This window comes from Gobio gobio (assembly GCF_949357685.1).
Source record: "Gobio gobio genome assembly, chromosome: 22".
Taxonomy (NCBI): domain Eukaryota; kingdom Metazoa; phylum Chordata; class Actinopteri; order Cypriniformes; family Gobionidae; genus Gobio; species Gobio gobio.
In genome coordinates this window covers 12,349,100-12,373,054 of record NC_137118.1, presented here as the reverse complement: position 1 = coordinate 12,373,054, position 23,955 = coordinate 12,349,100, and the positions used below count along the sequence as shown (strand labels likewise).

At 42.5% G+C, this 23,955-nt stretch overlaps 1 protein-coding gene across 2 annotated transcripts in view; it reads left to right on the top strand.

The window, feature by feature from the left end:
• efnb3a (ephrin-B3a) overlaps nt 1–23,724 on the top strand; it is a 61,444-nt gene extending 37,720 nt beyond the window's left edge. The window contains exons 3-5 of one of the 2 annotated variants that reach the window (XM_079803779.1): nt 13,983–14,075; nt 14,283–14,345; nt 18,139–23,724. In XM_079803779.1, the coding sequence (XP_079659905.1) occupies nt 13,983–14,075; nt 14,283–14,345; nt 18,139–18,569 (587 nt within the window). In that variant the 3' untranslated portion in view covers nt 18,570–23,724. The remainder of the gene's footprint in view (nt 1–13,982; nt 14,076–14,282; nt 14,346–18,138) is intronic. The other variant, XM_079803780.1, reaches the window with a different exon arrangement.
• The last annotated feature ends 231 nt before the right edge of the window (nt 23,725–23,955 follow it).

Genomic DNA, 23,955 nt, shown 5'->3' with positions numbered 1-23,955 from the left:
TATTCAGTACATTTCCAACGTTCCATTAAGGTACATTGAGCTACATTTAGGGTCTGTTCACACTTGGCACACAACTCAGTCCAAAGACATCATCACAACCAGTGTTTTAGTTTCTTTAGAAGTATACCTGGTACCTCTCATCATAGTAGCTATGTTGCCCATTACAGTTCTCCTTGCAGCAGATCTTTGTGTGTGCTGGAGAGAGGGATTCCTGCCGCTGTTTTGACTCCTTTACACATTTTATAAGCTCTACAGGAGCTCTCTACTGGTAAAAATACCACCACATGTACACGCATTTAACAAGCACACAGCATTGTTTTGGATGTTCGGTAAGTTCCGTCGCAAATTATACGTCGTTAAAGCTTCCAATCAGGTTGAGAACTTTTCCTTATGCCTTTTTGTTGTGTATTTTCAGGTTCAATGTTAAAAATGACAACGAATCGGGCGAATCAGGGCTAAATCATAGTCTTTTTTCTTTTTTTTTGTCCATACCTAAAGAACCAAGAGAACTGAATCCTTGAAGACATTTCCTTAGGTGTCTTTGGACAATCCCACCTTGGCGGGGATGTTTTCTTTCAGTGAAAGGCCTGTTCTGTATTTTGGAATGTATTTTCAGATAATCTCTCTCTCACACACACACAGTGTGTGTCTCATATTGCATGCTGCCCCCTTTAGGCCTGCCCGGGCACAGCTGCAAGATAATGAGGTCATGGAGGCCCTCTTGCCAGCAGGAACTTTAGCTTACTTGGGGAAAATTACTCTGGGTTTGTGCAGCCCAAACAGATTGTGCTAATTCCTAGTGGGCTGAAAAGGTTGACTTGGCTGTTGGCCTTATTTGTCGGGGGTAAAAACCATCTTTTTGAGCTGTTGTTGCTCCCTTCACTGGTCATCACGGGTCAATCCCCATTTCTCAGGTGGGGGTTGTGTGGGGGGTAGGGGAATTTTGGAAGTGGTGGAGCGGGTCAGTATGTGGGTCGTTTCAAAATGTTCTCTGGCCAGTGTTTTTTTTTTTTCAGTTCCAGACATGCCTTTCTCTACATCACCGCAGATCATCGTCTCAATTACCGAACTCATCCGTTGTTCTTTCTCGTCTAGGATTTTTAGACTGCTCAGGAGAACATGTAGACTGTAAAGTCTGCACTGCAGTGTGTGTCATGTCTGCTTTTCATCTCTGTTTAAACCCACGGCCTCTTGTCTTCCACAACCATCATCAGAACCTTCCAGACTACTGTTTTTCTACGCCCACTCACCTTTCCGCTCACCCTCTTCCTCTTTCTTCTCATAGTTCCTTGAAGGGATGTCAGGAGTCCTGGTACTTCGGTACCAAGTCAATGATAAACTGCAGACTCGATGTTTTCATAGACTCACTGCGGCAGGTAGCTGCTTTCAAACAATTTTTTTTTTGTTAAATAAAATACTGCAGGTGAATATATATATATATATATATATATATATATATATATATATATATATATATATATATATATATATATATATATATATATATATATATATATATATATGAGAGAGAGAGAGAGAGAGAGAGACTTTTAAGTTTTTCTTTAATTAACAATAAATCATCTATTGAATCATGAACAGAAACACAGCAACACTCTTTAAAAAAAACACAGATCCAACAAAGCCTTAAATATTAAAATTGTCAAGCGATTTAATATTTTTTAATCTTAATAATTACACAACATAGTGATTTAATTAATCAAATGAATTGCAAATTAATCGCACATCAAATTTGGCTGAGAAATTACCCCCTGAAAATAATTTAAAGTCCTTATTTTGTTAAATGAGAAGCATCAAATAGACATTAAAAAAAGAAGCTTTAGAAAGAAATATTATATTTGATTCAACATATAATTTATTACACATAAACCTTTAGGGTACAACAGCCATGAGGGTGAGTAGATGATGACAGAATTGTGAACTATACCTTTTTATTAATATGGAATATGATTTTTTTTTTATCAAATAATACTCTAAATAAGAAACTAAAACTGCCAGTAGGTGGCGGTAAATATCTAAATGACTAAGTCATTAGCTGCATCCTAATTCGTATACTATCCGTCCCAAATTGTATTACTAAACAAATCTTAGTATGTTAAAATTAGTATTCCAAATATACCCGTCCCGGATGGTCTACTATTTCTGGTTAAAACCCAAAGTGCAGATCCGTGCACACTCTAACGACTAATATTGTCCACAACCCTTTGCGCGTTGGAGGAGGATTCGATTAGAACTACAAACACGAATCCAAAGAGTTTTAAACTACATACATGTGTGATGTGCGTGTCTGTTAAGTATAGAGGTTTACATAAAGTGGTTTGAGTGATTAATAATCAGTATCTAACCTGACGGAAATATATATATTCAATGTTATCTACATCTATATCTATCTACATATATAATCTGCAACAGCATTGTGAATGTTTGTAAAGATACGTTTGGTCATTAACTTTTAAATGCATCATTATGTAAATTGCAAACATTTATCCGCATGAAAGACCCACGATTGGCAGATTTGGGTAGTTGGTTGTTGGACCATTGTGAACTATTCCTAATATCTAATACAGTGCATTTTATTTTTATGGATGTTTAAAATTGATATTGCTGATAGAAACCTGAAACGTCTAAAATGTTTTTTTTTTTAATCTTTTGTTTTGTTTAGCTTTTTTGCTTGTAATTTGTTTCTTTGTTCAATGTATTTTTCCTTGAATAACTGCTTGAGAAACTGAATCAGTGATTACCACATTGTTTTACATGCATTTGTTTTAATTTGATTTGTTAATATTTTAATATTATTTATTTGTTTTTCTTTCTAAATGAAGGGTTTGGTTCGTTAACGTTTTTTTTTGTGATATCAAAATTGGCTTCAGGAATCATGAAAATTCACTGGTATTGCTATTGACTACTGACATGATTTTGGTACAGTGACATGGTTCTTTAACTCTCTGTTTCTCTATCTGCTGATCAAGTTTAGCATTTACACCTTTATTGAGCATCTCTGCATCCCTACAGGGAGAAAAGAGAGAGCGAGGGAGGTAAAGAACACAATGAGAGCCATTAGGTGATGAATCATTTTTTTCTACACCTCCAGTGTGTTGACTAATGACTACCGTGAGCACAAAAAAGGTCATGGTTTTGGATTCAATCCATGAGTGTGTGTTTAACTTTAACTTTTACGCTGTCTATTCTCTGAAGATTATTCTTTATTTAAGTCAGTTTTTGGGTGAATGTAATATTTTGGCTTTATAAAAAGAGTTTCTTTGGATGAAATCCAAGGGTTTTTGTTGTTCTTGATTTTGCCATACATTAATGTTTTTGACCTTCATGAATTTTAATGAAATATTCTGTGTTTAATTCAAGTTGAGCTCCATGGACAGCACCTGTGACATGCTGACGATTACCACAGGAAAATCTGTGTTTACAGTGTGTTGCACTTGTAATGCAAAACAGAATAGATTTAAAAAATTAAATTATAAAATTAAAATACACACTATCGATAATACAGTATGTTCACAAGATAAATTATACTTTAAATGATGTTAAATTATAATTGTCTCTGTTGAAATAAAATTATAAACTGTCTCTGTTATATAAAATTTTCATCTTTTGTATACTTGTATACACAATGATGCCATAAAGGCAGTGTATACGTAGATAATAAGCAAATATCGTGCAAAAGTTTAGGGTCAGTCTTTTTTTTTATATATATATTAATACTTCTGACACATTAAATTGATCCAAAGTGACAGTAAAAACATTTATAATGTTACAAAAGATTTACATTTTAAATAAATGCTGTTCTTTAAAAACTTTCTATCTAAGAATCCAGAATTTTTTTTATCATAGTTGTATTAGCAACAGTTTTCAGCATTGATAATAATCATAAATGTTTCTTGAGCAGCAAATCAGCATATTCATTTCTGAAGTATCATGTGACACTGGAGTAATGATGCTGAAAATTCAGATTTACAATTGCAGGAATAAATTACATTTTAAAATATATTCAAATAGAAAACTCTTATTTTAAAAATCTTACTCACCCCTTTTGAACTTTTGAACAGAAGTGTATGCCAGTAACACATAACCAGAAGTTCATCTGCCTTGAACAGTAGTCCTTCCGCTTAAAATGGTCATTCAGACACTTTATTACTCAAATAAAACGCATTTTTGTAAAGATGCATTAACATAAATTTCTTAACACAAATGTGAGCTTCGCATTTCTTCTAAAATACCCTCTCGAATGCCTATTAGACTTCCTTTTCTGCATTGTTGAATGGTCTGAATGAATTTCTATAGTGATTGAAAGCATGTCACAGGTGCTGTTTAATTTTGTATTGAATCCAGACCATTCTTCACAAATCCTAAATCACGTAATTGCACGCAAGTGCTTTTAAAAATACGGCAAATACGAAGCCCGCCTCAGTTCCTTTGTATCAAGCTTCACCTAAAATAAAACTGTTACCCTCAAGCAGAAAAGCAATCGAATGTTTACTGGCACCCCTCGTCTGCATGTGCTCCTCAGCCGTCTGCTGGAATGTTTTCCTAAGAATGTAATAATCGAGCGATATTTTGGATGGGAAGAGTCTTTGTACAGGAGCGCCGTGGTTTCTGAGCGCTGCAGATTAGCTACCCTGTGTCATTCGGAGGTTCAATAAAATATTGAATGGTTCAAATGCAAAGTGTTTCTGCAATGAGGAATTCAATATCGGCCTCATGAGCGGGCTTTATATTTGGAAAGGAAAATAAGTTTGAAGATGAAGCTCTTTGTAGGGGAGGGAGCTTGAAGATTGTTTGAATGCGGCATTCATTGCCTGGATGCTGAGTTACTCAGACTTACATGGATAAAGTACCAAGTTTTTCAGAGAGGCGCCTCACCTATGAAATATTTAGTAATGTGAAGGCTAGAAGATGCAATGACTGTGTGTTTCAGAGACTGTGTTTGTGTGTGTGTGTGTTGAGGGATGATTGTATACATGGTTAAAAGGCAACATAGTTGCGGTCGAGTCTCTGTTATTCCTGAGAGACAGTTTCCTATATACAAAGCATGCACGAGACAAGCAAGTACTAAATAGGCAAGAAGCAACTAAGAAACCCACCAAGCACGCTGGCATACAGGAACGCATCATGTGTGGACGGCCACCTCAGTCACAATGGCAAACTCAAAACAATGGTCCTTATTTTAACGATCTAAGTGCACTTAGGGCGTGTCCAAATCCACTTTTGCTAGTTTAACGACGGGAAAAATGGTTGGCGCGCCCGACACATGGTCTAAAAGGGTTGTCCCTATTCTCCCTAATGAGTCATGGGTATGTTTTTGGGCGTAACATGTGTAAGATTACAAATTTAAGAAAGTACATTATATTTAACATTTAAGGTATAGATAATAATTCTGGGGTTTTCCAGCAGGAGATTCCTGCTGGGCCTGTTTTACAGTTAGCATTTGAGGTATAAAGGAAGATTGTTGAGTTTCCAGCAGGAGATTCCTGCCGGACCTGTTTTCAGACTCTCACTGCGTTGCCTCTATGCGTTTGAATAGTTATGCTGATTAGGAGTAGGATTGGTGATACTCTGTCTGGGCGGGTTTTCCCAAAACCTGTATATTTAATTTACATGCTTTGTTCAACCTCAATGTAAATCCCTCCCCCTTTGGAATGTATATAACCTATCAGGTATGCTGTTTGAGTCAGACTGTTCTCTTACGAGAGGTTCTCTCGTATTGTGTAAGTTCCTTACGCTACGGGAAAGTATTCTTTCTTCGAGATTTCTGAAAAACCCAAAATTATCCTTAATTTTGTAACATTGTCAACGCAGTGCGGCAGCCTGGCAGACCATAGCAGGCTATTCCAGCGTGCTATTGGCTGCTCTGCTGGCAACTGCAGCAGCCTATCGGTGAGCCCGCGTGACGTGGCGACCAATGAGGGCGCTTCGCGCCCACCTGGCTTCATTTGCCTACAGGTGGGGCGTGGCCACGTGTATATAAGCAGGGCTCACGGGCTGCATATTCGATTTTCTTTTCTTCAGCGAAGCCCTTCGCATCGCTGGATCTGGAACCCGCCGCCGTGATCGTGCAGACGAGCAAGCAGAGGACAGCGCCTGAAGAAGCCGGCAGCATCGCGCCACCTTCAGCCATCCGTGCCTGCTCTGCTATCCGGCAGCATTATATCCTTTCATTGCACGTGTTCTCGCCGTTGCGTCACACGTTTCATAAAAGAGCACGAGCGTTTTTATCAAAACGCCTCGTTCCACCTGCGGCTCGTGCCACGTGCAGCTCAGCACCAGAGGCCGCCATGTGTCTGCGCTCTCTGTCTGGGCCGTGACCACGCCGCCGCCGCACTCCTCGCGGGCGATTGCCCCGAGTGCGAGGAACTCTCTATGTCGACCCTGCGGGCTCGACTCGAGCAGTTTTATGATGACATCACTCCGCTGTTCCCCCCCTCTGTTCAAGCCGCGCCACCGCGCCGCTAATAAGGGATGGTTGAAATGAACGGTCTCGGAGCGAGCCTCCTCCCCCTCTGTTCAAGCCGCGCCGCTTACAAGGGATGGTAGGAATGAACGGTCTCGGAGCGAGCCTCCTCCCCCTCTGTTCAAGCCGCGCCACCGCGCCGCTTGCGAGGGATGGTAGAAATGAACGGTCTCGGAGCGAGCCTCCTCCCCCCTCTGTTCATGCCGCGCTAATGCGCCGCTTACATACAAGGGATGGCAGAAACGGACGGTCCTGCAGCTCTCTTTACGTTACAAGAGAGCTGTTCCACCCTCGCGCACATTTCTCAGTCCCCTCATGAGTTCAGGCGACTGGAATTGTTCATATTGCTGTACACGAGCCTGTTAAGACACGCACGCCAGCGAACAAACGCCGTCATGAGACATGACGCTGACATATGCTCTCCAACGAACCCGCATTCCCCCCTGTTGGACCGCGCAGATTGCGCCGTTCACAAGGAATGAGAGTGCGCATGGTCACGAGCATGTTCAGCGCGCGCGTGCGCGCCGCACTCACCGGGAAATTAACAGAGGGTGTTTTCGTCCCGCTGTGGCCGGACGAACCGCCTTTCTCTAGCATTTCTCAGCCCCCTCTCCAGTTCAGGCGGCTGGAAATATTACTATTGCAGTAACGAGCCTGTCTTTTATGCACACACGACTGCCAACAAGCACGAGGACGTACTGCCGTATGCTCGCGCTAACTGAACGCTATTGTGTCCCTCCCGGTAGCACAGTGGCAAAATCAGCGGCTGAAACGCCGGAGACCCGAGTTCGAGCCCAGCTCTCGCGGCAGATAAAAATGTTTACTGTCCGCTTCCCCGGGCTCGCGGCCAGCTTTTCTTACATACAGAAAGCTAACTTGCACCACGTGGCGCTCGAGTATTTTTGGGCGTCTATACATAAGGAGAGAATAGACGGTTAAGTCCCGCTGCGGCCGGACCACCGTTAAAACTCTGTTTTCCTGTCAGTCCCCACTCCTGTGGCTACTGCAGATGTTTTCCACGCAGCCTACGAGCCGGCGGACTCGCCCTCTCGCCTGTTTCCAACTGAAGCCCCTCCAAAGTCCTCCTAGCAGAAGGGGGAAGTGACGGTTAAGTCCTGCCGTGGCCGGACCACCGTCAAAACTCTTCTTCCTGTCAGCCCCCACTCCTGTGGCTGCTGCAGATGGCTCTCACGCAGCCAACGAGCCGGCAAACTGCCCTCTCGCCTGTCTACAACCGCCGTTTTACGACGAACCAGAGAAATCACGAAGTTGCTTTTATTTCTGGTTGCACGGCTCACGCCGTATGTGTTTTCAAATGCAGTAAACGTGCCCACTTTTGTGTTCACCCCTGCACCCAAGCACCACAAATCCCGTGTCTCTCACTCACATAAAGCGGCCACCGGCCGCTCGAGTGCTAGAGTTAGGTCACGTGTCCGCTTATTTGCGCCCACGCCTAATCACCACACGCGCTGTCACACAGCCACTCTTAACCGGTCATGTTCCACGCGTAAGAGTTGTGCCCGCTCAAACGCGCTCACACATTTTCGCGAACATTCTGCCCCCGGCGCCATGCGCCGCGCCACACACCATTTGTTCTCCGCCCAAGGTGGCCGGAACGACGAGTGTAGGGCCACACACAAGCCACTCCCCGCTCGAAGCGGCAGAGATACAGTGTGTAAGGCGGCCAGCCATCGAGAGCGATCGGCTGGCCCACAGCACAGAGAGCGCGCGCACTGCGCCCGCCCCTCCTATACAGGCCGTCAAACCCGCGAAGCGCGGCGTTTTGAGCCCGGAGGCCGTTCTATCCCGTGTGGCACACGCGAGAGCGTGGGAAGCCATTCCAGGTGTATCAGAATGGGTGCTGAAAACAGTGAAGCACGGCTACACTCTGCAGTTCGCTCGCCACCCTCCGCGCTTCTGTGCGCGTACAGAGACGAGAGTGAGCGAGGAAGTAGCACATCTACTTCGAGCAGAAATAGCCATGCTGCTGTGCAAAGGGGCTATAGAACCGGTTCCCCATTCTATGAGCGAGTCAGGCTTTTACAGCCGGTGTTTTCTCGTGCCAAAAAGGGATGGGTCGCTCAGACCGATTCTGGATCTGAGGCGTCTGAACAAAGCTCTTATGAGAAGATCGTTCAAGATGCTCTCGACCAAGCAGAGCCTCGCGCATACTCGCCCGAGAGACTGGCTAATCTCCCTAGATTTGAAAGATGCATATTTTCAAATCAAGATAACGCCACGTCACAGGCCATTCTTACGATTCGCCTTCGACGGCCAGGCTTATCAATACACCGTCCTTCCGTTCGGCCTGTCACTAGCACCCCGTACATTTACGAAGTGCATGGACGCGGCCCGCGCTCCTCTGAGAAGTCGAGGGATGCGAGTGTTGAACTATCTGGACGATTGGCTCATCCTGGCGCAGTCAGAGGCCGAGCTCCTCGCCCACAGGGCAATGCTGCTCAGCCATCCGGACAGCCTGGGGCTCACGGTCAATTGGACCAAGAGCTCATTAGTGCCCACGCAATCAACCTCATTTCTGGGTTTGAATCTGGACACTGTGGCAATGTCAGCCCGCCTGTCACCCCAACGCGCGCGCCAAGTTCAGCGCATGGCTGAGTACTTCCGGCCGGGCAAAATCGCACCTCTCAAGCTCTTTCAGAGGATGCTGGGACGTATGGCCTCAGCTGCAGCTGTGCTCCAGCTGGGCTTAATGCGCATGCGCCCGCTGCAATGCTGGTTAAACGCCCGAGTGCCTCACAGAGCCTGGGCGTCCGGAGGCTTCAGGATCAGAGTGACTCAGAGCTGTGTTTCAGCCTAGAGCCCTGGTTAGTAGCCGACTGGTACCAGAGGGGAGTGACGATGGGAGCCATCTCACACCGCAAGGTCATCTCGACGGACGCCTCCACCACGGGTTGGGGCGCCGTTTTCGAGGGCGGATCAGCCTCGGGCCTCTGGTCGAGCGAGGAAAAACTCCTACACATAAACTGTTTGGAGATGATAGCGGTAGAGAACGCGCTCAAGCAGTTTCTCCCGCTTATACGAGGACACCACGTGTTGGTCCGGTCGGACAATACCACAGTGGTGTCCTACGTGAACCGGCAGGGCGGTGTCAGGTCCAGGTGTCTGGGCAATCTGACAGAACGCCTGCTCGTGTGGGCAGACAGCTCGCTGCGCTCGCTGAGAGCTGCGCACGTACCGGGCCACCTCAATGTGGGCCCGGACAAGCTGTCCAGGGGCCTCATTCTCTCAGGAGAATGGTCCCTGCACCCCCAGACAGTCCAGCTGGTATGGCGCCTATTAGGCAGAGCGGAGCTCGACCTCTTTGCAACAAAAGAGAACGCCCGCTGCCCGACGTTTCTGTCCAAAAGCGAGGATGCGCTGTCCCAACCTTGGCCCAGCCTCCCGCTGTATGCTTTCCCGCCGATTTCCCTATTGCCCCAGGTCATAGCGAAAATCAGGGAGACGCGCCGCCCGGTGCTCCTTATAGCGCCGCGCTGGGAGAACCAGATTTGGTACCCAGAGCTGGTGAAGCTGTCGCACTCACCCCCCTGGCCAGTTCCGCTGAGAGCAGACCTCCTCTCTCAAGCAGGAGGGTCAGTTTGGCATCCCCATCCAGAGCGATGGTCTCTGCATGTATGGGTGACCAACGGATACCCGTTGACCTGCCCGAAGGGGTTATGAACACGATTTCACACTCTAGAGCCCCCTCGACGAGGCGGTTATATAGTTCTAAGTGGTCGGTGTTCACTGAGTGGTGTGTTTCCAAGGGATTGGACCCACAGCAATGTGGGGTCCAGCGGGTGCTCTCCTTCCTCCAAGAGCTTTTGGAACTGGGCAGGTCCCCTTCCACGCTCAAAGTGTATGTGGCGGCTATAGCAGCGTTCGCTCAGACGACGCTAGGTAGCACGCTAGGAAGGAACAAGCTCATCATCATTCGTTTCCTCAGAGGAGCCAGACGGATGAATCCCCTGCGGCCCCCTTTGGTTCCTATATGGGATCTGGCCTTGGTCCTAGAGGCCCTGAAGGCTCATCCCTTTGAACCGCTCGAGACTGTGGAACCAAGGTTCCTTTCGCTAAAAACCGCGTTCCTGATAGCTCTGGCTTCAGTGAAACGCGTGGGGGATCTACACGCGCTCTCAGTGAGCCCGACGTGTATGGAGTTCGGTCCTAATGACTCTAAGGTCATTCTCAGACCGAGGCATGGTTATGTCCCCAAAGCGATCGGCACTCCCTTCAGGGCGCAGATTATCTCCCTCTCGGCTCTGCCAGCATCCGACGAGGGGGACGGTGGCAATATCCTCTGCCCTGTCAGGGCATTGAGGGTTTATGTCACACGCTCCGCCGCCTTCAGGCGTTCTGAGCAGCTATTTGTTTCGTTTGGAGGGCGCACTAAAGGTCTCGCCTCCTCGAAACAGACCCTGTCCAGGTGGATAGTGGACGCGATTGCAACTGCATACGCTTCCAAACACCTGCAGTGCCCGCTAGGTGTCAGAGCACACTCCACCAGAGGCATGGCCTCTTCGTGGGCTTGGGCCAGAGGGATTTCCATCCACGATATCTGTATGGCGGCAGGCTGGGCCTCCCCGTCTACGTTCGTGAGATTTTACAATCTGGAAGTTCCTGCCTTACAGGCGAAAGTGTTATCAGTTCAATAGGGCTGTTGGTTCTGCCCAGTGATTCTGCGCAGACATAGCTCACATACTGGTAGTAAGTACGGTACTAGGCTCATGTGAATTTGAAGGAGACCGGCGGTGCCGTTCCCTCATTTACGAGACGAGCTGTTGTGAGCTTGAAGGTGACCGGCGGTGCCGTTACCTCACTCATATAACAAGATATTGTGAATTTGAAGGCGACCGGCGTTGCCGTTCCCTCATTCATGAGACAAGGTGTGGTGAATTTGAAGGAGACCGGCAGGTGCCGTTCCCTCATTCATGGGACAGGGTGTTGTAACCACCTGTTGTAACCACCCGTCAGTTCAAATGAAGTGTCCGTATATGTGGTGGCCCGTTTCCTTTACCGGCCACCCTGCCCGAGCAGTGTTTTTTCCCCGGTTCCCTGGGATACATATGCTGTATGCGAGGCGCGCACGGTGTTGACAATATGTTCCCGTAGCGTAAGGAACTTACGCAATACGAGAGAACCTCTCGTAAGAGAACGATACTCGGTTACTTAACGTAACCTCGGTTCTCTCTAGAAGAGGGAATGAGTATTGCGTTCCTTGCCGTGCGCCCCGCGGGCTTTTACGCTTCAGAACTACGAAAACCGAATATGCAGCCCGTGAGCCCTGCTTATATACACGTGGCCACGCCCCACCTGTAGGCAAATGAAGCCAGGTGGGCGCGAAGCGCCCTCATTGGTCGCCACGTCACGCGGGCTCACCGATAGGCTGCTGCAGTTGCCAGCAGAGCAGCCAATAGCACGCTGGAATAGCCTGCTATGGTCTGCCAGGCTGCCGCACTGCGTTGACAATGTTACAAAATTAAGGATAATTTTGGGTTTTTCAGAAATCTCGAAGAAAGAATACTTTCCCGTAGCGTAAGGAACTTACGCAATACTCGTTCCCTCTTCTAGAGAGAACCGAGGTTACGTTAAGTAACCGAGTATCGTTTTCGGACGACCTGCAGCACAGAGAGTTCTCATTAAAAGAATAACTTCTGTTTGATCCCGAAGTCTCCTGGTCTTCATCTTCTGAGTTTCCTACACTTTAGAAGATAAAAGTTCACAACACATGCAATAAACCAATCAGAGTCTCATCTCCCATTCCCTTTAAAAGCCAGTTGCGTTTGCACCATGGCGGATTCGCTATTTACATGTTGGAATTTGCGAGCGGAAAGACTGAACGTTTCTCCAGAGAGGAATCCTTTAATTTTTCATAGTTAAATTTTTTTGTGTGCTGCTGGGCATCCCTGTCTGTAAAATACGCACATTGTGGACCCGCCTATTGGCGCATATTACTAACACGCCCTTTCAATAACAAACAAAAAACTTGACTTTAGATCAGGTTTTTGTTGGTCAATGGCGCAGTCATTTTCAGTTGCCTCAAAATAGCAACGCACCAACAATGCGCCCGAACACACCTCGTTTTCAGACCAGCACATCCATGGGTGCACAAATGGGCGCAAATGTATTTGCTATTTAAACAACGTGGCGCTGGACGTGAAAATGATTACTGCGTTGGGCTGAAACTGGGAAAAAACACTTGGGTGGCACCTGGCGCCACATTGAGCCGGGTGTATGATAGGTCCCAATATGTTTGAATTCTAAAGCAACTTTTATATCGGCAAACATTGATATGTTGATTTTGATTTCATTAATTGATTTTTTATTTAATTTACTTAGATTTATTTGATTCATTTATCAGCATTATATGCAACTAATTGTTAACATTTTTAAGTTAATTGACAGCAATAATATTGACTTATGGCTTGATATTAACTAAATTAAACTCATAACAATTTGAACTTCATTAAACTGACATTAATTAATTTGAAAATAAACAGCCTAATAGAAATTTTTTATTTCATGAAGTATTTTTTTCAAAGTTCATCAAATGGTCAGTGCTGAACCTTCAGAAAATGTTCATCTTCAACCTCAAACGAAATATTACATGAGCTGTTTATTTTTTGTTCATTTTATGCGATGAATTTTGCAACCCTTTTACAAAAAAATGTATATTTCATTAAGGAATTAAATAAAATCTAAAATAGTTGTTTAGAATTTGAGCTTGATGAATGCACTCAAAATTGAGAAATGGAATGAGATTATTTTACAGGGGGCCAAATGATGTTAATATTGGGTCTCACAATTTTTGAGGAAATTTACACTTTTTTTTATAATGAGGGAAAAACATGTTATCGGGATTATGTGCAAAATGTGGAACCCAGCTAAATGTTGTTTTTAGTTATTAAAATTACTTTTTTATTAAGAATTGTGAAGTATTTTCTAGCAGAATGATGGGTTATTTGACCAAAATCTTATTCCACAAGGTAATTTTCTATCATGATAATGATATCACAATATACAGTAGTAATCCAGTCTGAAAAGCTGCTTTGAAACTTTCAAAAAACAAATAGCAACTACAAATAATCTTTTGAATTGACATTTGATTCAATCAACTATTTAATTGTTTGATATTTAAAACAAAGGCCAAAATCGAGGCATAGACACAGACATAGTATTTGTTTAAACCATGCTACTATTCATGCTAGGTTATGTTATCTCATAGTTATCAACAAAAAACATGATTTGTTCCTTTGATGATTAATAAAGGAGACGCCAAAGTGTACTGTATTTGTAGAAAGTTCAGTTTATGCTTGTTGGCCCTTTACATGTGCGAGTGGCTGCACATTGCTGTGAAGTAATGGAGAGTCATAAACCAGTGTTTTATTGCTAAGTCACAGGGCTCCAGTCAGCCGTCGTTGCACACCATCTGAAATTTTGAAAGAAAAATCATTGACATTAATGTAGTTCTGTTTTTTTTTTCCCCAACCTCTTCCCAAAGCTACCTCTGATGGTACAAAAGATGGGATCGACAGCATGAGAGGAGGCGTCTGCGTGACACGAGGGATGAAGCTGGTTCTCAAAGTGGGACAGAGTGAGTATCATCATCACCTCCAAAAGCACATCAATGAATCAACCTACAGTATGCACTGAGGGAGAGTCCCAGACAAAATTCAATAAATGCTGTGTCAATACCAGCACACACTCGCTCACATAATTGAAGTGATTGAATCATGCATCAAAATGTGCTTAATGTTTCACATCATGTAATCCTTTTTTTTTTTTTTTTTTGCTTTCATAGCTGCATATGGCCTACCCCCAAAGCCCAAACCTGATCCAGGCCGACCCAATAGCAGATCCCCAGGTAACAACCAGAAATAGTCAGAGACACCGCTTCTAAAACAGTATTTCTGAGGGCTTTTCACATTCACTTATTAACATTTTCTGAACCCATTTTTTAAAGCATCATTTTACTCAAGTAATTTTGAAAATAGGAAAGCCTGCTCCGGAAGCAGTACTAACCCAAATTGCGATGTATAGAGTGAAACCGTCAAAATGTTAATCAATGGGCAGCCAATCATAAACTAAACAATGCTTGGCCCATTATATCATTATATATATATATATATTTTTTTTTTTACTATTTTCCTCTACTTTATAGGACAGTTGACAGGAAAGTGGAGGGAGAGAGAAGGGTAATGGGTTCGGGACATTCAGGTCAGACTTGAACCTGGGACCCCGTGACTGCACAACAGCTCTAAATGTCATAAGCAACAAGGCCTCATTAAATATTCAAGGACATTGTGCAGTTGCAGAAATTTCCACTGTTTAGTTTTAGTGTTTCCTCTGCGTTGTCCTTCTAATTTTGGTCTTTATTTTTGTAGTACCTTAGAAGACTTTTGACAAATGCTGCGGATTTATGTGGTGACGTTTCTATTGATGTTTAAACTACTAGATCACCCAAAAATGAAAATTACCCAATTATTTACTCTCCCTTAAGCCATCCTAGGTGTATATGACTGTCTTCTTTCAGATGAATACAAATACAATCAGAGTTATATTAAAATATGTCGTAGAAATATTTACTTTTAAAATGTTACTTTTGGATTACTTTTTTAATGGATGGATACACTTTTTTGGGCTTCAAATTTTGGGTTGCCATTCACTGCCATTATAAAGCTTGGATTAGCCAGGACATTTTTTAATATATCTTAACGATTGTATTCATCTAAAAGAAGAATGTCATATACAACTAGGATGGCTTGAGGGTGAGTCAGTTATGGGATAATTTTCATTTTTGGGTGAACCATCCCTTTAAATCTCATAAATATTCTAATAGAACTGCGTTGTTAGTGTTAACTAAAACTATTGAAAACAGTGTTTGTTAGATTAAATAAAGATAAAATAAAATGGGGGACTAACTGATATAGAATAAGTTGAAGTTGAAGTACTAAAGTACTACTAGTTGAATTAGTAACACAGTTTAGGGTCCAATTCCCACTATTAAAGGTAGGATAGGTAAGATTTGGGTAAACTTTTTTTCCAAATTTGTTTCAACTTTCTTTATATATCAATCCATAATTAAAATGTAAGTACTCTGAAAAAGAAAGTATAAAAATTGAGTGTCTGTAGACCTCTCACGACTGTTTTAAAGACTGTTTGCGCCGCTGCAGCCATAGTACGGCCGCGAAGATCCGCGACTATTACGCAGGAATGAGAACGTAGTTCCTAGCCATATAGGTATAGAAAATCGCAACTTTTCATTTTCAGTTTGTCTTAGCACACGATGTAACTGTAGAAGAGTCAAGTTTTAAATAGGAAAAATATTGAAAGTGTCTTCGGTCATTTTTTGAATGAGATTCTAATGGACTGTTTAGAATCAATGATGTATGCTAAGCTATGCTAAAAGTGCTACCGCCAGATACAAAGATCGGCTGAATGGGTTCAAAAACGGTAAAACTCAACTATTTAACTCTAGGGGACTTGTAAAATGAGCCGATTTTCAAAAAAAGTGGAGTGTTCCTTTAAAAGTTAGTTAATAGTGAGAATTGCACCCTAATCTAAAGTGTGACCGTTGAATTACTAAAAATTAAATGAATGTAAATTAAAGCTAAATAGAAATATTTTTTAAAAACAAGCTAAATAATGACAAAAGCACATACAATTACAGAAACTAAAATTTAAATATAAACTGAAAATATAAAAGCTAATTCAAAATATCAAAAAATGCTATAATGGTATATAAATAGTACTAAAATAACCCTGAAATAGAATGTTAACCTGGGTTTAAAAATGTAAAGTGTGAAACATGGAGCAAAGTGGGATCAGAAAGATGTCACGTAAACATTTTTAATGGTGAAAATTAGGGCTGCAACGACGCGTCGACGTCATCGACGACATCGACGACGTCGACTACGAAAATACGTCGACGTGCGTGAAATGCGTCGACGCGTCGGCGGCACATTATTTACGTTCTAGATCAGAACAGAAGATCTAGAATAATGGCAGCTTCTGCTCCCGGGCATAGTGAAAATGATCATTTATCATATAAAGCCAGACCACGACATTCAAAAGTTTGGGAGTACTTTAAACAGAAGCCGAATAAAACTGTGCTTTGTTTGCTCTGTAACGCCGGTTTCACACTGCGCGCGGTGGCAGAGCAGAAGCTGTGCGCGTGGAGAGCGGGAGTTTTCACACTGCCAGTGAGTGTTGCCAAGTCCGCGTTTTTTTCCGCGGAATTGGGCTACTTCTACACTGTTGCCGCGGGCTGGGTCTCATGTCCGCGGGTTGAAGCGATCCCAATTATGTGATATTTATCCCCGGGAATGAGAATTTTAGCAGGCAGCCCTGCAAAAAACCCCACATATTTAACCCCCCGAACGCAATGTTTACTGGAGAACCTCCCCGAAACGCGATTGGGCTTGTTTTGGGCTAGTTTTGAGTAACGAATGGGTGGGTTTTGTTGTGTAAACCTGGCAACCCTGCTGCCAGTGTTCTCTCGCGCAGCTGAACCGTGGCGCGTGTATTGCAACAGACGGTCACATTTTCCGGTGTTCTTCTCCGACCCCAGTACGTCTCGTGCTTTTATTTATTATGGGCTGCATATATCTGCTGTAAATGCGACCTGGTTCCCCTCTGTCCCAAACACATATGCATAATAACATGCTGTATATAGGTAGTTTAAATGACTAAAGTAACATTAAAGTTAAGATATGCCTCTAGCTTTAATCATTTAAATATGTCTTTGAAATTTGGGCAAAAACTTCTGGCAGCTTTAGTCGTTGTTTATGCACATATATCTTCAAAATAGACGACTAGTTATACATTAAAACTATGCTGAAAGCTCCTGTATGTGAACCTTTTGCAGATAAATACAAGTGCATTTTCGTTTACTATTGACACAAATCAATAAGTAAATCATACTCAACTACTATAGTAAACAACTTTTCCTAATTAGGCCTAGTCTGTATACATTTTATGATGAATAGTATCATTATACATGATGTTTAAAATGCTTCTTGTGTCCATATATTTAATTATAAAATGGCATACTATGTACACTACCCTACCTGAAATACAATTAATATTTTCATCATTCATTGATTTCATGTTAAAATAATATACAAATTCACTACCCTCTTTGAAATACAATAATCAGTAAAAAAGAATCACAAAATTAATCCGGAAAAAATAATCGTTAGATTAGTCGACTAATCGAAAAAATAATCGTTAGATTAGTCGACAGAAAAAATAATCGTTAGTTGCAGCTCTAGTGAAAATCCCAATGAGGTCTGCTTTCAACTGCATTTATGTATTAACCTTGCTACCATCTACATATGCATATGTTGTCATGTTAGCGCACTGTCTCGTGTTCTTTGAATTGCTATTTTTAATTTCTTGGAGGCTTAGACTGCACTGGTTGATCTCCATAAGGTAAACATTTGAGGGACCAGTGGTGTTGAAGCCAAACATGAAGTATTTTTGAACTCAGGCTGGCTGAAATCAAAGCTAGTTATGGATTAAATCTAATCTAATCTAAATATTATCAGGATGTTTGTCGTAGAAGATAAAGCCAAATAGGATGTGAGCTTCTAAAGTCCAGCACGTGGATGTCTGGTCCATGTAAGCATTGATTTATCTGCTCTTTTCTATTGCAGATACAGAAAGTGGATCTAAAGGGGGTGATGGTGGTGAGGCCGATGAGAGGGAAGACAGTGGCGCCGTATCAGTCTCTAACATCGCCCTAATCGCTGGTGGTGCAGGGGGAGCTTTCGTCCTCCTGATCGCTGTAGTGATCGCCGTGGTGTGTTACCGCCGACGGAAAGCCAAGCACTCTGAAACTCACCACCCTGCCCTTACACTGTCCTCTCTTACCCCAAAGAGGGGCAGCTCCTGCGGGCCGGCAACTGGGGCTGGCGGGGGCAACAATAACGGCTCCGAGCCCAGTGATATCATCATTCCCCTGCGGACCTCTGACTCTGCATACTGCCCCCATTACGAAAAAGTCAGCGGCGATTACGGACACCCCGTCTACATCGTTCAAGAGATGCCCCCTCAGAGTCCAGCCAATATTTACTATAAAGTATGAGATCAGCGAACACAAAGACAACCCACCCTGACTTTACCATACCTCACACGCGTTCGCTGTGTTCAAGTGACTTTATCTGTAACAGCCTATACGCGTTACTAGAACTTGGACCTGAAGTTGAGTTGATCGTACCGTCTAGAAAAGCGGTAAATACAGCTTTTATGTCATAGCAGCGTGTTTGCTTTTATTTACACGTGTGTGTCTCTGTGTGCGACATGAGGCGGGCGTATCACGGATTTCATATGTGCTCAGGTGCAAGTGAATGTACGTCACATGCCTGTTTGAGACGAGTTTATACGTCCGATGGTTGGAATTGAATAATTGTGCTTATCCTCAAAACCAAACAGTAGAGAGTGATTCATACTTTTAGAAGAAAAATACCTGTATAAATAATATAAATACTTAATGCATTTTTACACTCTGGGGGGAAATCCACTAATTGCATTGCGTTGCATTGATTGCGTGGTTTATTTGCACATGCTGTCTGCATTGTTTCAGCGCCCCATTCACTAAAGCAAACATGCCCAGAAGATCTATTTCCACACCGCAGTTTCCCATCTTGATGTCTGAGTTGCAGCCTAGCATACTAGCCATACTTTACAGGGACTGTACAGCATCGCTAAGACTTTTTAAAATGCCACAAATGTTTTCAAACTCCATATGTTCCCATTTCGCCATGATTTGAATGAATTACTGCTGACATTTTCACTAGAAAATATATAAAATCTCTTTTAAATATTTTTTGACCGTTTTTGATACCACACAAAACATTTCATCTGACGGGATCTGTTGAAGACACTGGATCCAATATTCCTTGCGCTTTTGATCTAACTTTTTTTGGCGTAGTCGGCAGGGTCTATTACATAATATTTCCCGCATTGTACTATAAGGTTAATTTGCATAAAAAAGGAAGTATGTTTGCGCTGAAAAGGGACTCAAAAAATTATTTGAAATGCTATTGCAGCGCAGATTGCAGCTTGTTAAACTGGATTGTGGATGATTTAGTGAACGAGACGCAGAGTGTCCCGCATGCAAAAGTAGCGCAACCGTTTAGTGAATTCACCCCCTTTATTTTCCTTTTCTCGTTTCATCCGATTGTAAATGTTTGTCTTTTCTGAACTCGGACCTCCATCTGATTTATTTATTGAGCATCAAAGAAGCATTTTTTTATTCCTTCCACTTCATCAGCTTCCTATAACAACTCCTCAGTGCCCGGTTGTTTGTTTTTGAGGTTTTTTAAACATTTTTATGTGAGGAGCAGGAATCGCATGTGGAGGAGGTGTAGACGGATGATCGACTAGTTCAGATGGAGACTCTGTTGAGATTTCCAAGAGGTTGGAGGTCAAAGTTAAGCAGTCGAAGAAAAACCCCTCAGCACTGCGCGGGAGTCCGTCACTCATGATGATTTAAGGGCTTCTCGCTTTCTGCCCGGGCTTTTGAAGTACTGTGTATGCCATGATAAACTGCTTACTTACCGAAGACACACAATGCCAAACTTATACACACTTAACACGCACATTCACATTACAGCAGTTAGTGTTTTCACGTGTTAACCCCTGCAGATGGACTCCAGCTGTGCATTTGTAAGTGTTTCAAGGCTTTGTGATTGTGATTCAGGCTGAAAACAGCAGGACTAAGACGGACAACGCAACTGTGCGTCTAAATTAACTCTCTACATCCTATTGAGTGTTACACATACCCGTTGCTTGGTTACAATCTCGTCTCGACTCTCATTATCACATTTCGGGTGATGTCTCCAAACCATCTCTGACATTATCACCCTGTGCCAGCTTGAGGCTTCAGGTCCACAGTTCACCCGAGTTATTTCACTGGAAGAGACGTGACATCATCAGGAGATGTAAGAAGAGACTGTATGTTACAGGCCGGGGCTGACCTGAGCTTCCTGGTTCAGACTTCTTTGTCTGTGCTGATTTATTGGATTTCTTGCCGTCAAATGGCTAAATACCAGAAATGACACCTTTATCATTCGGTAATGGGATTTTTTTTTTCTTTCATGTTTTTGTACTTCACATTTCGTTGCTTTTCACAGTGTTGTTTCATTTGTAGATAGAGCAAATGAGAATAGTCTAAATGAAGGAACTACCCTACTCGTGGCTATGGTAACTAGTGATGGGAGACGTACAAGTTTTTACATGTGTGGTTCTGGTTCCCCTTAACAGTTCCATTGACGATTCTCTTAGTACTTCTGAGGAAAATATATTTGGGGTGGGGGGGGGGGGTGATTTTTATTGCATTTACTGTCCTCATCAGTCTGATTCTAAATGGAGTTAGACTTTTCACAGACTTTTAATGGTGGCATAAATGCAGTCCAATAATTAGTCCTAACTATGTATTAAATAAAAAGACTAAACGTGTCAAAAATGTGGTAAGATTTCCTATTTTTTAACATTCTTTTTTTTTTTTTTTAAATACGACCAATTACAAAAATGTGTGTCCTATTAAGTCAGGAAATAACCTTATTTAAGTCCCACAAGCCTTAAGATGAAAATAATGAAAATAATTTTTCACTAAGTGTCTTTTTTTATTCTCTAATAGGAGAACATTCAGTTATTTGTTTGGGAATCAGCCTACACAACGCTATCTCACGACCAATTCGTACGTATTTTACGAGGTGGCTAATTCGTACTAATTTGTACGACCTCACTCGTACAAATTTTTTACGATTAGTCTAAACCACAGTGACGTGTAGGTTTAGGGGCGTGGTTAAGGGGAGGTCATTCATACGAATTAGCCAACTCATAAAATACATACGATTTAGCAAAAATCTTATTCATTTCTACAACCTCACTCAGTAAAATATGTACGAATTGCTGTGAGATCGGGCTGGATTACATTGTGTTTAGTTAACATCACTAAAGACATAATATCAAAAAAAAGATTTAGTTTTATTTAAGACGCTTATTAGCAAGTAAATTAAATCTCTAAAAACAGCTTTATTCTGCATTTGTGAGTTTTTTTGCATTATGTCTGTGAAATCAGTACTTAATTTTTGAATGGGTTGAAGTTTTTTTACGAAGTCTGCAAATATTTGATGTATAACTATTCACTGAGACTGTGGCTGAATCCGAAATCGCCCCATAAACCCTCAATCCCTATTCCCTACGTTAGTCCACTAATACAGTTCACTTGAAGAAGTGAATGAAAACGAGTGTGTGAATTCTGACAGCCGTTGAGTGTACATCGGGTCTATACTCTACACATCGGATAGAATGAGTGCACTCGATAACATCCACTATGGTTTTCGGACACCACTACAAATGGCCGTCCCCTCAAGTAATGCCCTATTTGAGGGTATAGATGGCGATTTCGGATTCAGCCAGTCATTTATTTAAATCAGTTTTCATACAGAAGTCTATTATTGTGGTATTAGATAGGGGTGCATTTCCTACTACTGCCTCCAGCGTGCCTGGAGGAACCATTGTCAAGCTTACTCATACTTATTTTAGTGTCTTTTTCAATGTATAAATTCTCTTTTACACCAGCATTATGTGATATCCTCTACTGCCTGAATCCTAAGACATAAAGCACTTCCTAGCCAGGCCACAGGTTAGGCAGGATTTTTTTTCTCTTTGTCCAGCTTCTTTGTTAAGCAAAAGCAAGCCGTCTGGCCTGATTAATGTTGACCATATAAGCCACCCAAAGCATTTCAATACTAACCTAAAAAATCCAATAGTGACCACTCAAGGACACCAAACTCGGATTCAGTATTTTACATAGTCGTTTAATAATGGCTGTTAGATGTATTTGTTTGCATTGAAACATTGTCATACTAACTTAATACCATCATTTGAGATGCCTTGGAAGTGAAGTCTGATAAAGACTGTTTCTAACTAAGTTTATTTCTATAAACAATGCTGATTTCAGTAGGCAAGAGGACTTTTTCAGTGTTTTAGAAGTCCAGTTGGACTGGACGTGACTTGATGTTTGGCCTTGTTGAGATGTTATAAAAGCATTGAGGCAATGTTAAATAAATGTTTAAAAGATGTTGAGATAAGATATTGGGAAAAACAGTTTGGTGCACCTGTTCCTTTACCAGACCTCTCTCTTTTTTCTTTTCCTCCCTTTTCTCTCTCTTTGAAACCCAGACACTCTATCAAATAAAGATTACATTCCATGCAGTAAAACCCACAGATAAAAACTGAAAAGTTGCCTCTGAGCTGGTTTATCATGGCTATCATTCACCTTTAGTATGGTCTCAAATCGAATTTTAACACTTTTTGTTGTTTCATGCCGTTTTTGACATTATACTTATAGATTATAGACATTAGTTAGATTTCCCTTATTACTTGATCTCATAATATCTTCCCACATTCCACTACTGTTGTTACTGTTTGTCCATTGAGTCGATACGGTTTACTGCTGGCTCATAATAAGTGCTGGATGACATCACTGGCATTTTAATGGCACGATCACTCCCTTCCCCTCCTGGTTTTGTTCATTCTGTCTTCTTTTAAGTTCCTTCTTGGTTCATCTCTCTATGTCATTGTTTGATGTGTTGCCCCCGTCAAGTCAGGGCACTAAATCAAATTGGCACTTTGACAGGCGCTGTAAAAACCCCTCACTACCAAAACCCCACATGACCCTTCACAGTACAGTCGTAAGGACCGACGGCTGCTGCGTTTGGGCGTTTGTTTGTTCTTGAAACGGATTCTGGCAGAGTCTAATAGAGTTGTTTTTCAGCCCAATACTATCCACACCAGCAGGCCATTGACAGACTGTCAGAGATAAAGCTGTTAAGACAGACGGACACATGCTTCGATTCAAGATATTGTTACATTTTATCGGTTAAATAGTCATTTTCTTTCAGTTCATTCACCCGGAGATTAAACGTATTCCTTTGATTTATTCAATAGCTGTATCCGTCTCCACCGACAGACACTTTGGCCCAAAACCCCTGCGTTATTTAAGCATTACCCGCACAGTATGACATTATAGTCAAATTTAAATGCAAAATAAAATTCCCATACTCCTCTGAGGCAGTGCGCGTGATTGACAGGTCGTATCATAGTGTACTCCTTTTCTACTGAAAAACTCACCTTCGCTCTGCTAATGGCCGCCCGAGGGGAGAAGGTCCGTCTGGGCCTCATAGATAGCGTAACTGTGTGCACCCGTGTTTGTTTTCATTCGTCTGTTTGTGTGTGTGGAGAGCTGGCCGGTGAATTAAAGGGGGTTTGCTAGAGGTTAGTAGCCTATTGAATATTTTTGTTTGCATGTATGGTGTGCGCCCTTCAAATTCTTCTGTTTATTGACCCGTACATGGAACTGATCTTACTTTAATCACTAACTTGAATGTTACACACTAGGCTCCCTATCTACATTTGCAATACTGTCAACACACACACACATTGCTGTAACGTTTTATTGA